This window comes from Python bivittatus, unplaced genomic scaffold (assembly GCF_059951505.1).
Source record: "Python bivittatus isolate LINGU-HERP-01145 unplaced genomic scaffold, Pbiv_v1 ctg000580_np1212, whole genome shotgun sequence".
In the NCBI taxonomy this organism is placed as follows: Eukaryota; Metazoa; Chordata; class Lepidosauria; order Squamata; family Pythonidae; genus Python; species Python bivittatus.
In genome coordinates, this window is record NW_028277087.1 from 13,326,751 (window position 1) to 13,342,109 (window position 15,359).

The following is a 15,359-nucleotide window of genomic DNA, read 5'->3' on the forward strand; positions in this document are numbered from 1 at the left end:
TAAGATGTATGGTTTGTGATTTATGTATATACAAATGTTTGAGTGCACACTCACATATGCTATACGTACATTTATACATGCAGAGAAAAAAGGGTTGGCATTAAAGGCAGTAGAATATAGAACTACTGTCCATGGCAATATGTAAAATGATTCTTCATAGCAGTTGTAATTATTTATAACATGGTTGTCTTCGCGTTGGATGGAATACTGTATCAGTAGTAGTAGGACAATAACCCATTATTGCTATTCAGACTCAAAGGAACAGATGAACTTAACTGTTGGTACATTTATGTATTTGAACATATTTTGCGTTTAACTATGCAATCTCATGGCAATTTATATAATAAACATCCAATAGAGTGATAGAATAATGAAAATCAGTACAGTTGCTTGAACAAATCATAAACTTCCAAACAAGAGAGTGCTAAAATGAGTTAAAATTTCTTCAAACTAAAACACAACTCAAGCCAAAGAAAAATTCAGCCCTAAGTGGCCTGTAACAATAATGGTATTTCAAGAGATATAAGAAGATCCTGTCTGTTTTTTCATCAGGTTAACCCCATTTGTAGCAGACAGATAAGAAAGCCTTGTGTTATTGACCATAAAATACAGGCAAGTTAAGGGGTAAAGGCAACTCTTAAAATAACTGAGACCCAAACCATTCAAGACTTGAAAAATCAAACAAACACCATACATTGGGCCTAGAAAAAAGTTCACTAGCCACAGTGCTACTGGTGCAGTATCAGTGTCCACCTAGGCAGGGATGCATTACTGGAGGCTTTCGAGCCACACATGCTGATGTCATTAATTATGAGTGCAAAGCATGGTGCCGTAACTATCAACTGTTGGGAAATTCAGTGTGCTAAACAGTTCCAAAGATGTAAATAACAGATCTAATTATTGAAAAGAACAGTTAATGAGATGGCAAATGTACAGGTAGTCCTTGACTTACCACCATTTGTTTAACAACCATTCAAAGTTATGATGGCACTAAAAAAGTGAATTACAACCAGTGCTCGCACTTATGACCATCACAGTGTCCCCACAGTCACGTAATCAAAATTTGGGCACTTAGCAACCGGCATGGTTTACGACAATTGCTTCATCCTGAGGTCACATGATCACCATTTGCGACCTTCCCAGGGGGGTTCCAACAAGCAAAGTCAATGGGGGAAGCCAGATTCACTTAACAACCATGGCAAAAAAGGTCATAAAGTTGGGATGACTCACTTAATGACCGCATTGCTTAGCAACAGAAATTCCAGTCCCAATTGTGGTCATAAGTTGAGGACTACCTGTATTCCTTCCTCCCTCCCATTTTTAAAGCCTTGCACAGTGAATGGCACTTTTCCTACAATCTTCCTATCATCTCTTTCAACTTTCAGTACGAGGGAGGATATAGGCTTAGAGACATGAAAAAGCTATTTTTAAAATAATTTTATTAAAAGAAGATTTTACAAAGATTTTAAAAAACTTTTAAAAGTTTTAAAAAAACATAGAAGATGAAATAGAAAAAGAGAAGGATTATGAAAGGATAAAAGAAAAAGTGAAGAATAACAAAAAAGCAAGAAAAGGAAAGATATCTAAAGAAGTGACTTCTGATCTTTTTTGCAGCAGTTACAAACATGGCAATTACCATCTCCACCCTCCCATGTTGCATATCATAGTTCCCTTCTTCCCATAAACAAACCTTTTTAATCAATAAATCCCGAAACCAGCAGTTCATTTTTATCCATTTTCAGCAGATAGTCTATAAAGAGTTTCCAGTCTTTTATAAAACTAATTGTAGTTCCTTCCTTGATCAAACAAATCAATTTAACCATTCTTGCAAACTCAGCCATCTTCACAATTCATTTCTCTATTATTGGTGATTCTGTAGTCTTCCCTCTTTGGGCATATGATCGCCTCGCTGCAGTTACCATAAATAAAACCAGCCATCCTTGAGCCTTTTCTAGTTGAGTGTCCGGAAGTCCTAATAAGAAAAGTTCCAGTATAATCCAAATGTTAATTTTTTAGACTCTCTGTGTCACCATATGTATTTGTAATGAAAAAGATAATTTTGATGTTATTTTTAATCAATGTGTTTATTTTTATTACTTTTATTTATAAATCAAATTTATATCACCGCCCAACTTCCTCACAAGGAAGTTCACAACCAATGTGTAATCCATGTGTTACCTTTTAGTCAGATGTCTCTAGTGATGAAAGCACAGATTTTGCTAAGAAATCAAACCCAGTGTTGTGTGGCAGAAAGAGCTACACCAAGGAGCCAGTTAAAGATACGAAAAGGCAGAAGAGAGGAGACAGAGCTGTGATCAAGGTAAAGATGTTACCATCAATGAAGATGACTTATCTGCTGTGAATGTGTGTTTTTTTTTTTTTTTACTATATGTTGCCTTTGAACTGATAACATTAGAACCCCTCTAGAACCATATGCAGGATACAGAATGATCATAATTTGTTTAGAAACGGTCCATTTGTCTACATTTACCTTGGTGATTAAGGCAACAAACAAATAATAAATAAATTTATACCAAATCTACAATCAAGGGGAAATTGTTGCCAGTCAGGCAAATCAAGCCCTAAGAAATTAGGAATGAACTAACATTTTAAACACATTATGCATAATAAAAGCATGGATTTTTGGAGAAAGGAAATTCTGTCCTGGTAGTGTTACACACGCTACTCCCAGGTTCAGCTTATGGTCACACACTCACAGCCTGTTGAGGCACACAGAACTTGTCAGGCCCCCTTGCTTTCTACCTGGGTTTTTCAAATAGGTGCGGATAGAGCAGACAAGACACACAGCCCTGGTCAACAGCCAGAAAATAATCAGGGATACACACAAATCACTTCCAACTGAACTCTGAGGCACAAGAGGTTCTTTGTAATACACGGAGACCCAGTGAATTTAAAGTAACAGCAAAACTTTACTGGTTGCAAGGTACCTTTGCTCTTTCTCATGCATACACACGCGCTCATCCACACCCACGTCCTTCCCAACTAGGCTGCCAGGCACTAGCTAGAGGGACCAAAGCCACCAAGTTTGGATCCAAAGATGACTCAGAGGACTCAGAGTAGGTGGGCTTTAGGATCCCTTTTATCCCCAAAGGTCCTTGCTTTGTTGATTCACAAGTCAGGCAGTTGTTGATGGGATTGGGGCTTCCGTGTGCTCAGGCCCAACTTCTTTTGTCTGGTTCAGGTCACATTTTTCCTTTGTTTCCTTAATGACTTGCTTCCTTCTTATCTACCTTCCCAAAGGGATCTCATAGACAAGATTCCTGGCTTTTGTGCCTGCTTCATCTTTTGGTTATGGCAACTTCAGCCTAGTCTCACAGTAGCTTTAAATAAAAATGGAGTAAGCCATCATCTGAGTCCAATTTCCCAGGTGGCTGCACTTTTGGAAGAAAATAGAAAACTGTAGCTTTACCCATTTATTGATCACGCCTGAACATTCTGCTGTTAACATATTGATATAGTAACCAACTGTCTAGTTGGTTTTTGTATAGCACAATAGTGTAGTGTATGTTAAACAGTCAGAATCCTGTTCTCCTTTTGGTGAATATAAGTTTCTATTTCAGTAATTTGAAACTTTGACACCTAGGGGTGAAGTACTTTAAAAGACTTAGAGGATCCCAAGAATGGCCCATGAATCAGCTGCAAGAGTTTAAGCGCAGCCTCATGTGTGATTTGCTATAAGCCCCTTGGAAACATGTCTATTTTGCCCAGTCTGCCATTACTGAAATTTATAGCCATCTGTTGTTAAGTGGGTTTTATGTTTTAGTTCTAAAGTAAATTCTTTGAAATGGAATTGTATCCAAAACTCTCTTTTGCATTATGTAGAATGCGGCCAAGTGTTTCATAGATGAGGAAGCAGAACTTTCTGAAGAAGGAGCTGTGGAAATTTCATCTGATGAGAGTATAAATTCAGAAAATGAATTTAGTTCCTCCCTTGTGCAGTTTCTTAATGATGAGACACAGATCACTCAGGATTTAAATGGTATGCAGTGAAAATCCTTCCCCCCCCCCCCAATCAACTGATATTCTGTTTAACTTATTTGTGTCTTTTCATGAGCACCTGGTCCAACAAGTAACTTTCTTAAATAAGATATGAATAACATATTTCCATTTCTGCTCCTGGTTTTTAATTTTGAAATTTCAGTGTCTTGGGAAGGGAGAGATGTTGAAATTTCCATTACGTTCTTGATAATTCCTCTCCGCAACACCTGAATATGCTACTTTCCTTGAAAAGAAGTCACTCTTGATCTGCTAGAAGTTTCCCTTCCAGAGTAACTATAAGCCCATGAAGTTACTTGAGTAATGGGAATTGTAATGGGTCCATAAGGCAAATCTTTCTGAAGGTTACAGCCTTTATATGACAAAAATGCCATGTGGAGATTCTTTCTACCTGGACAGAAAGACCAGACTGAAGATTGAGTGTGGTTTCAATTACTTTTGTGTCTGTCTTTTTTCTTTCTCTACATAGAATCTGAGATGCAGGGAGTTTATCTGAAGTCTGTACGTAGTCCAGCTGTTGGCAACAAGTATAAGATGGTGCATAAAGGGTACCATCCAATAGCTGTTTTCTCACAGGTAAGAAGTCAAACCAAGAAAGTGGACCTGTAATAAATGGATCCAAATCACAGATTGGTCTGAATCTGCAAATGTTTTGAAATGTCTATGTATCATTTTATTGTAAGGAACATTTTCAGAGTAGTTTACCTAATAGAAAACAAAAACAATCCAAATGCAACCATCAAAATGAGAATATTTTAAGGATTTTTTACAATCCTACCTGAGCTGGCAAAACTTGGCAGTGGTAAGTAACACCCTTATTATCACACATCTAGACTACCTCATGGGGCTTTAAAGATTACTTGGAAGCTACAGCAGGTACAAAATAGAGTGACCAGGTTGACAGCAGGGGAAACTTGTTACTCAAGAGTAACAAGGATACTGCAGTTGCTGTTTTGTTTTTGTTTTTTTTGTCTGCGCTCAGTCATTACTGACCCTGCAGTGACTGCTTGGACGAGTCCTTGCAGTTTTCAAGGCAAGGTGTTTCGGAAGTGGTTTGCCAGAGCCTCCTTCCTAGGGCAGAGCCCAGCTGGCGCGCGCAGGAGGCGGGGTTTCCGTTGCTTCGCGCCCTTTTCGGGCGAGCGCGGTTTCACGCTTACCGGCAACTGCTCCCAACTCCTTTTTTGCAAGGCGCCGCCAGCATTTTTCCTCCCACCGGAGTGAGAGTCCCCATTTATCTACTCACGTGAGTTTTCAACCTGTTGGGTTGACAGGAACTGGGGAGGAAACAGGAGCTCACCCTGTTTAACGTGAAGGCTGGATTCGAACCGCCGAAGTGTCAGCCATTTCTGGCCGGCAACTTTCAGCGTCATGAATAGACTTCTGGACTCAATTCAAAGTGCTGGTTATTTCCTATAAATCCCTTACACAGAGCAATTCCTAAGCACGTCCAGGGCTGCAGTCTTCCATGTTATCAGCAAAGAGAAATGCATCCTCATCAAGTAATAGGAAGGCTGTGAGAAAGAGAATCAGAAAGTCTGTGCCATAATATACATGGAGATATATTGGTTCTAAAGTGAAACTAGAACCAATAGTTCTTGCTTATATTCTTGTACCACTATCCCTTTCATCGAAATAAATCTTGCTAAATAAAACTAAGAATCATGTTTGGAAAAGAATCCCTTTTTGTTTTTGGCAACTGCCAAAAAGCCTGACATATACAAAGTAAAATCTTTGACCGTACTTCAACTCTTGATGATTTCATGGACGCCTCCTTAGCCCTGGAATTTCCTGGTGATCTCCCATCCAAGTATTAATTGGGTTTCACTCGCCTTAAGTTTGTCAAAGTTTGTTAAGTTTGTCAAATCAAAGAGAAATATAAATAGCTGAAAGTCTTTTATAATGATTGTTTTTATCTATTTGTTGTTTTATTGAATTGTTGTATGCTGCCCAGAGTCACTTTGTGTGAGACGGGCGGCTATATACATGTGATAGATAGATAAATAAATAAAATGATCACAAGAACTAGATAAAAGCACATGGAACCATATAAGAACTTGAAAAAGCGGTTCTTTGCAGCCTGTCAAAAGGACAACAAAATGGGAACTATGTAACCACATTCCATCATTGAGGCATAGCTACTAAAATAGGCCAGGCATCAAGAGAAGGTTTTATATTGAAGATCTTAATGTACTTTTAGATACATATGAAATCAGGCAGGTTTTCAAGTATCCTGAACCCATGTCGTAAAGGTTTTTAAGTGCCGAAACTCTGAACTGGGATCAGTAGCGGCCAGGGACCCAATATAACTAGCATATTACAATGATAGCGTCTAATCATTAGTTTTGCTTCTTTCTTTTATGTGGCATAGGTATTTGTCAGGATTTGTCTTCTTTCTTCTCAGATTCCAGAGCAAGATGAATGCTACATAGAGGACAGTTTCTGTGTTGAAGACAATGAAGAGGGTAACCCCAAAAGCAGTTCCAGTGAAGAAGATGTGTGTATCAATTTTGACCTTTTAGGGGAAGAAAGTTTTGTGAATGGGAGAAAACAATACCAAACCCGGCACAGGAGAAAACTGAAAGAGGGCCATGTGGAACAGAAAACAGGAATTCCATTAGTGCCAAAGAGGTTAACTTGGGTTCGGATTCTTAACAGATCTAGTGAAGATGAGGGAACTGATAAAAATGAAGAACTGGTGGAATCACGAGTTAATGCTAAAGCTGATAAGGATTCTAATGTTACTTCCTTAACTATGGGCCAGACCTTGCACCAAAAATTGTCAGTTCCAAAACTTAAAAGCTGCCAACCCCAAGAAAGCCATGGCCAGGAATGCTTGGAAATAAAAGCTTGTTTGCCAGAACAGTCAGATTTTCATCCTCAAAGCAAAGATTGGTGCAAATCAGAGCTTGTGGGTGGACAGTTCCAGACTATGCTGAAGGTAAGGCTGTTTTTTAATTACCGCTTCTTCTGTGGCAATGCTTAGAATAATGGAACTAAGAAGTCAGGAGAAACCTTTAAAAAGTCATTGGTTTAAGCCCTTGCCTCATTTCTCTTGAGAATCTTCAGTAAAAGATTTCATAGACCCTTTCAGTCGCTAATTCTGCTATATTATCAGTGTAGTATGGTATGTCTCCCATTTAATCTATTTACTCATTTTGCAATAGGTAGTCAGACCCAGCCTTGACTGCTATATTGAATTCTAGACACCACACTAAGAAGAGATTGAAACAGGTTCACAGAATAGCAACAAAGTTGGTCAAGGAATTAGAAACTGAGAGCTACAAAGAGAGAATGAAGGATCTAGATAAGTTTAGCCTTGAGAAAAGATGACTGAGGAAGGATATAATAGCACCCTTCAGGTACCTGAAAGTGTGTCACATAGATGAAGATCAATAATGATTTTCTCTGGTTCCAGAATGCAGAGCCTAGAATAATGGATTAAACTATGGGAAGGCAAATTCTAAATGAAGTAGGGAAAACTTTCTAACAGTAAGAGTTAGCAGAGAAACAGTTACCCAAAGAGGTGGCAGACTGTTCTTAATTGGCTTTGTTCAAGCAGATGCTAGAAGGCCCCTTCCAACCATATGGCTCTATGAGAGTAAAGAGGTATGCATGCTGTTGGACTTTTTGCAGGAATGGATTTGATGATTAGAAATAATATGGGTTAATAGAAATAATGGAAGTTAAGTTGTAAATTTAGAGCAAGAGTTTGATGTATATTGTTACTTATATCTGTTGCAAGGAGGGTTGGAAGTCAATTTTCTTTTTCTTTTGTCTTTTGTCTTCTTCTTTTCTGCCCTTTTGATCTTTACTATCCTCTTCTTTCTACTTTCTTTTTTCTCATTCTTTTTCTTAATATAGTTCTTGTTGCTTTTTACTGTTTTTTTAAATTTAATAAAGTTACTATAAAATATGTATGCACACTGTAAAATACAACATTTAACAAAAGGAGCATATTTGTGCATAAAACTTTAAATAGAATGACTAAACTTTTCTTCTGTAGTAATATTAGAGGATAGCCATCCTAAATTAAAAATGGCATTTTTCCACATTCTTTCCTTCCGACAGTTTTCCCAGTAATGTCTCTTTACTTAAAAATTGTAATCTGCGTTTCCTGTGTAGCCTGCAGGCAATAGGTACTTTGACTGATACAGTACAAATACTAAAAGACCATTCCCCAATTTCTTTAGATATTTGCTGTCCTGAGCTTGCTGAATGATACTGTGTTATGATCTTTGCAGCCAGAAACATCTTTAGGGAATCCTCCTGGACCCTCTTCTTCTTCCAATGAGCTGCCCTTAAGGAATTTGAAGAACCAAGCATCCCTCTGTATTCTGGTGGATAATCATGAGATCTCCTCTGGGCCAGAAGTCATTTCAACCCTGAAAAACGTTCATGGAGTCAAGGTTCAGATTTGTTCTCTGGGTTCCTGTGATTATATTGTCAGCAACCGTCTGGCAGTGGAAAGGAGGTGTCAGGCAGAATTGCTGAACAATGCACACCGGAGTAAAATGGTCCAGAGGATACAACAGCTGAAGAGCAAGTTTGATAGGATCTGTATAATTGTGGAGAAGGAAAGAACTAGGACAGGTTGGTATCTTGGCCTGGTAGGTCTTCCTCAGGCACTCAACTGTTCTTCAGGTGCAGTTTTTAGCTTTGCTGGTGAGGAGATTAACTGCTAAATACAGTAGGAAAAAAGCCATACCTCGTGAGGGTGCTTCCTGAATGGGAGACTAGAAAGAGAGTTACAAACTAGGAAGGAGCAAGAGAATTACATCAGGGTCCTGCTTCTTTGGGAGATGAGCAGATCATGGATCAGAAGAAAGACCTTTTCTGTGACAGTCCTATCACTTTTGGAGTATTTTATCCCTAGGGGGTGTCCTTGCCCCATCATTCCTGACATTTTGCAAGGCGGTGAACACGATTTTATCCAGACTTTTGAAGTTTAATGGGGACTGGTATATCCTCCCAGGTTCTCAGTTCTGTGCCTCTATTTACTTGTAGCTGAAGATTGTGACTTTCATCTATTTACTTGTATTTTACCTTACTCTACTTTACCATTATTGTATTCCTTACCTTGTATTCTATTATTTGTTATATATCTTACATTATATTTTACTACTTGTAGACACACACACATACATACACACACATGGGTGTATGTGTGTGCATGTATGTAGGTTTTATCTCAATAATTTTCTGGGCTTTTGGCTGTAATAAGATTTGATTTGATTTTGGTCTGGGCTGCTGCTGTTTCTTCTTTTGTATATTTTTGCTCAACCATGGTTTGCTCAACTCAGGTTTTATGTATTCACATGATAAACTGAACTGCAAACTAATCCACAGGAACTGGATCTCCACAAAAGACTAGGCTGAAATGTCATTAGCTTGTTTGTGTGTCAGTGTGTCGTGCCACAATATGAGAAATGTTGGTGAGCCTCTGCATTTCAATCTTTCAGGAGAGGTGTGGAGGGTATTCCACAGAACCAAGTACTATGATGGCATTTTATCAGCATTCATCCAGGCAGGAATCAAAGTGCTCTTCAGTGCCTGCCAAGTGGAAACTGCTGACTTGCTAAAAGAACTAGCTTTGGTGGAACAGCGGAAGAACGCAGCCATCCATGTGCCAACAGAAGTGGAGGGATCCAGACAAGACGTCTTCCGTTTCTATTTGAGCATTCCCTGTGTCAGCTATACGCTGGCTCTGGCCTTGTGCCACCACTTTGGTTCTCTGAAAGAGATGGCAAACAGGTACAGTTCTCCTTTGATTGTTCTGAGCTGGATCACTTGTTGGTTAAAAGCAGATAGTTTACAATGGGCTACATTTTTTTTTTTTGCCTCTTTTGAACCTGAAGATTTTATAGAGCAGTCATGGTAAAAATCATCTCTTCTTCAGTTCTTTAAATCAAACCAGAAACTTGTAATCTGACAGTCGATAATTCAATTTAGGAACTATTGTATTGGTTTGTTTTGTTTTGTTTTGTTTTGTTTTTTTAAGGTTTAAAGTTACCATCATTAGAAAGTTTAGTTGGGTATTTTCACATACAGGTAGTCCTTGCTTAATGATCGTTTGTTTAGCTATCATTTGAAGTAACGACAGTGCTAAAAAGTGACTTATGACTGGTGCCCAAAGTTACGACTGTTGCAGCCCCCCATGGTTACATATTCACGATCCAGGTGCGTGGCAACCAGCTTGCACTTACGATGGTTGCAGCGTCCTGGGGTCACATGACTGCCATTTGTGACCTTCCCAGCAAGCTTCTGGCAAGCAAAATCAATGGGAAACCATGTGATTCACTTAACAGCTATGTGATTGGCTTAACAAACACGCAATTCATTTAACAGCGGTGATTAGTTTAACAACCACTGCAAAAATCATAAAATCAGGTCCATTCACATGATGATTCGCTTAATGACCACATTGCTTAGCAACCTAAATTCCAGTCCCAATTGTGGTTGTTAAGCAAGGACTACCTGTATATCATTAGTTTTGATGGATCAGAGAGATTGTATGTCATTCATTTTGATGTTATTTTGTATGATGTTATTTTGTACAATGTTTTTATATGTTTTTAGCCATCCAGAGTGACTGTGGCAGGATGGGTGGCCACATAAATTAAATTAAATTAAATTAATAAAGATAGCCACAAGAATTTATAGGATCAGAATATTTAAGCCGACAACACAGCCAGGTATTACCATTATGACCTCTTTGTGAACCTCTCTGATTATTCTGTCTGTTCCAGTAGTTTTCATATTCTTCCCCCTTGTGTTATTGCTGAAGGGTACTGACTATACCTGGTGCCTTAATGAGAAGCATTCCTTTCCTTCTTCCTTTCCAGTACTCCAAGTGAGATGGCAGGCCGCACTCAGGTCAATCTGCAGAAAGCAGAGGAGGTCTACCGCTACATCCACTACGCCTTTGATACTCAGATGCTGCCCGTGGTTGTCACTTGATCCCTTATAAATCAAAGTGGGACATCCCTTTTAAACAGAAGCACTTTATTATTACATTCATTCGGTGTAAGATATGTAAATAAAATTTCAAACAAAATGAATTTCTGTATTGCAAGCTGTCCTGTTCCTCTACAGAAATCAGGCAAAGGTAAATGTGTCCTTAGGTACTTCTTACTCCACAGGTATGCCCATAAAGGAAGGCTCTTCAGTAGATGAAGAAATCCTTTCTGCTTTCTCTTGCTTCTGAAGATAGCAGTTTTTCCCCATTAAAGGATAAAGGTTTGATACTATGAAAACCACCCATGTAGTCCTCCTGTTCTAGCTATAGATACTTGGAGAAGGAGACGTTAAAAGAAAAAGGGACTGTGAGGATTTCTCAGATGCACAGAACTGTCTTTTGCATAGGGGTATGTATTGGGGACTGCAAAGTATTCTAAGGTAATGCTTCACAAAGTACATTAAAAAAAAAAAATTAACATCAGTGAAGTACTCCTCAATATGTTAAAATAGCCATATGGCCTGGGAGGTTGGGGAGACAACCAAGAAAGCCTTTGAAGCAGCTGTGTTGAACCTTCTGGAGGATGTGGTTGCTTAATACTTTGAGTAAGGGTGCTTCACTCATGCATGTTGCAAAGGACCTCTTTCAGTTGCCTTGTACATCCGTAATCTGCATGGCATGGGCACAAAAAGGTTTATTTTAAACTTGGAATAAAACAGCTTCATTCAGAATTTCTTTGGAAATATTTTGAGTGTTCCAGCAGAACAAACTTAGACTGGGTTGAATGGTCTTTATAAGAGTGGGAATTCCCTTGCTTTTCTCCCAAAGCTACAAAAATAGGTAGGGTAGTAGTCGATGCTGTCGGTCACCCTAAATCAGCAAAATTTGCCAAGAAGTTATGCATACTTCTAAAAGTCCCATAGCAAACCATGGAAGTGATAAGAAACTACACTCAGCAATGAATCAGCAACAATAGACAACATACCCCATCAACATCGGTTCGAGTCCAGCCTTCGTGTTAGCAGGGTGAGCTGCTGTCTCCTCCCCAGTTCCTGTCAACCCAACAGTTCGAAAACTCACGTGAGTAGATAAATGGGTACTCTCACTCCAGTGGGAGGAAAAATGCTGGCGGCGCCTTGCAAAAAAAGGAGTCGGGAGCAGTTGCTGGTAAGCGCAAAAAAAAAAACCGTGCACACCCAAAAAAAGGGCGCGAAGCAACGGAAACCCTGCCTCCTGCATTCGCCAGCTGGGCTCTGCTCTAGGAAGGAGGCTCTGGCAAACCACTTCCGAAACAATTGCCTTGAAAACTGCAAGGACTCATCCAAGCAGTCACTGCAGAGTCGGTAACGACTGAGCGCAGATTAAAAAAAAAAAAAAAAGGGTCAGCAAACAAAATAAAACAGTGGGATAGGTTGCAAGGGGTGGGGGGATGGGGTTGCTGTTGTATCAGTTTCCCTGCTGCAGAGCCTCATCTCTGCCTGAGCTGGTAGGTCACACCACAGGATTGGTGTTGGAGAGTTCCATACTTTAGGTCTTGGGGGACTTCAGCTTACCTTCTTTTGGCAAGACCAGGATAAGGGGAGCGTAATCCCGGATCTCTCAGCACCTTTCAATACCATTGACAATGGTAACTCTGGGCTTTTTGTAAGGATTGGGAGTGTGGGTCACTGTGCTGCAGGATTTCTCCTATTTCCTGAGTGGCCATCTTCAGTCACTGGGAGAGGGGAAGATGTCAAATTCTTTTAGTGTGGGGTGCCATGGGGCTTGGCCCTTTCTCTCCTGCTGTTTTTAACACCTGCATAAAGTTGCTGGGAGAAGTCATCCATTAGCTATGAAAACGATACCCAGTTATTCATCTCCATCCTAAAACAGACAGGAAATGCAATGGAGGACTTGAAATTAGTACTGGAGACTCTTAGGGGCTGAACAGGAAAAAAACAGCCACTAGCTAAATAGAGGGGCTGGGGAAGCCAACTAAGTTTAGACCAGTGTTTCTCAGCGTTGGCAACTTTAAGATGGGTGGACTTCAACTCCCGGAATTCCCCAGCCAACCTTGCTGGCTGGGGAATTCTGGGAGTTGACATCCACCCATCTTAAAGTTGCCAACGCTGAGAAACACTGGTTTAGACAGTTCATTTTTAGCTCAGGACAAAGTGGCGCTCCCTCAAACAAACAAAGCTGGCTGTCATGGCCTCAGGGCCAGGCTCCGAGAGGTGGGTGGATCAGGTCCTGCCAGGTGTTATATCAGCAGAGTGAGCAACAGGATACCCTTCCTTGGCCAACATGGGTTCAAGAAGCAGGGAAGAACACCCCTCCCCCACAACCTGAAAGTCCTACACGCTGTCAAAATAAGTCACTCATGAGTAAACAGCAACTAGCTGATTCTCCAAGCAAGCCTGGTGCTTCAATATTGGCAACTGCTGAGTGAGAGGAGCTTCAGCGGCACGCACTTGGCAGGGAGAGGATTTAAACTGCTCATGGTTGTTGTTCAGTTGTTAAGTTGTGTTTGACTCTTCGTGACCCCATGAACCATATTGCGCCAGGCCTTCCTGTCCTTCACTGCCTCCCTGAGTTGGCTCAGTTTCATGCTCATTGCTTCAGTGATGCTATCTAACCATCTCATCCTCTGCCGTCCTCTTCTCCTTTTGCCTTCAATCTTTCCCAGCATCAGGGTCTTTTCCAAAGAGTCCTCTCTTTGCATTAGGTGACCAAAGTGTCTGAGCTTGAGCTTCATTATCAATCCTTCCAATGAGCAATCAGGATTGATTTCCTTTAAGATTGACTGGTTTGACCTCCTAGCAGTCCAGGGGACTCTTAAGAGCATCTGGTTTTGTAATCCACATTTTGTTGCTCCTGACTCCTGCTACTTTTTCAACCTCAGCACGTTCTTGACCGTCTCTGGCTTTTCCCTCTGCACTTTCCAAGACATGGTGTTTTTGTTTACGGACTTACCTGGCTTACATCTCCTCTTCAGCCTCCAGCAAGCTGTCGTGCACACACTCTTCATTCTACTTCCCAGCTCTATTCCTGTCATCTCTCCCATATGTCATCACTCCCATCCTCCTACACTTGTAGTCTCCTCATGCCTCTTTCCCATTGCTTCTCCAGCCAAGCTCTCTTGATCCCTTCACAAGCCTCACTTCAACTGTAGCACTCCAGCCACCTGTACCAGCATGCTCCAGGCATCACTCCTTGCTTCCCCACCATTGCATCTTGAACTGAACACCCTCCTCAGCATGTTTGCTCCCCAGCACCTCTGCAAACCTTGCACCATCACCTACACTGCGCCTGCATCTTGCCTGCCAATTTCATGGGCATCTGTCTCCACCACTGAAGCCAGCATGAGACTGGCTTCTTGAACAGCAGGTGGAAGCCACACAGGTAGTCCTCAGTTAACAACCACTCATTCAGCGATTGTTCAAAGCTACAACAGGGCTGAATGAATGGTGGTTACGACTAATCCTCAAAGTTCCAGCCGTCCCTGCACCCCAGCGGTCATGTGATTGTGATCTGGATGCTTGGCAACCAGCTCACACGGTTGCAGTGTTGCAGTGTACCGCAGTCATGTGATTGCCATTTGCAACCTTCCCTGCTGGCTTCCCACAAGCAGAGTCAATGGGGAAGCCAGCAGGAAAGGTTGCAAGTTGCTCAGATAAGTCTTCCCCCATCCTTGCATCCCTCCCAACCCCTCTGCGCTCACACGGTGCCACACCGGCCACCCGCACACCCCAAGTCTCCCTGTGCTTGCGCTGCACCTCCATGGCCACTCACATGCCCTTCCTGGCCATTCGTTCACCTTTGCGTGCTCTCCCCCGCCCAGCAGCAGCCACTCCAAGCCCTGCCGTGTTAATCCCGCATCTGGCCATACACCTGTGCAGCCCCTTGCTCTCTTTCAAACCCAGCAGCAGACACTTAACCTGCCTGCTGTTGAGCCACCTAAGGCTTGCAATTTCCTGCTGGCTTCCCCCGACTTTGGTTATTGGAAGCCGCCAGGAAGTTGCGAGGAGGTGCTTGCTTAATGACCCACGATTCTCACTTCCAATGGCAATGGGTACTGCAGGGATTACCATTGCTAAGCTGTGCAGTCATGTGATGCCTCACTTAACGACCACATCACTTAACCATGAATTTTCCGATCCCTATTGTGGTCATAAATTGAGGACTACCTGTAGTAATAAAGGACTTTGAACAATATTTTGTGTGACCGTTTCACCTATTACTGAGTTGAGAACCACTGTGCCCAGTCATTCATGCTCTTGTAATGTCTCATCTGGACTGCTACTTACTCTACATAGGGTTGCTGTTGAAGACCATTTGAAGCTTCATCTGGTACAGCATGTTACATAGTTACCTGTGTAACTATGAGTGCACCTAGATTTGCCCACGT

General features: G+C 41.2%; 1 protein-coding gene across 2 annotated transcripts in view; it reads left to right on the top strand.

Annotated features, from left to right (window-relative positions):
• The window catches only part of FANCM (FA complementation group M), a 52,582-nt gene extending 41,011 nt beyond the window's left edge, over positions 1-11,571 (top strand). The window contains exons 17-23 of one of the 2 annotated variants that reach the window (XM_088149607.1): positions 2,186-2,320; positions 3,844-4,000; positions 4,487-4,593; positions 6,419-6,955; positions 8,259-8,607; positions 9,477-9,768; positions 10,860-11,571. In XM_088149607.1, coding sequence (XP_088005733.1) covers positions 2,186-2,320; positions 3,844-4,000; positions 4,487-4,593; positions 6,419-6,955; positions 8,259-8,607; positions 9,477-9,768; positions 10,860-10,974 — 1,692 coding nt within the window. In that variant the 3' untranslated portion in view covers positions 10,975-11,571. Of the gene's footprint in view, positions 1-2,185; positions 2,321-3,843; positions 4,001-4,486; positions 4,594-6,418; positions 6,956-8,258; positions 8,608-9,476; positions 9,769-10,859 lie in introns of those variants that run through there. The other variant, XM_088149608.1, reaches the window with a different exon arrangement.
• Positions 11,572-15,359: the final 3,788 nt, after the last annotated feature.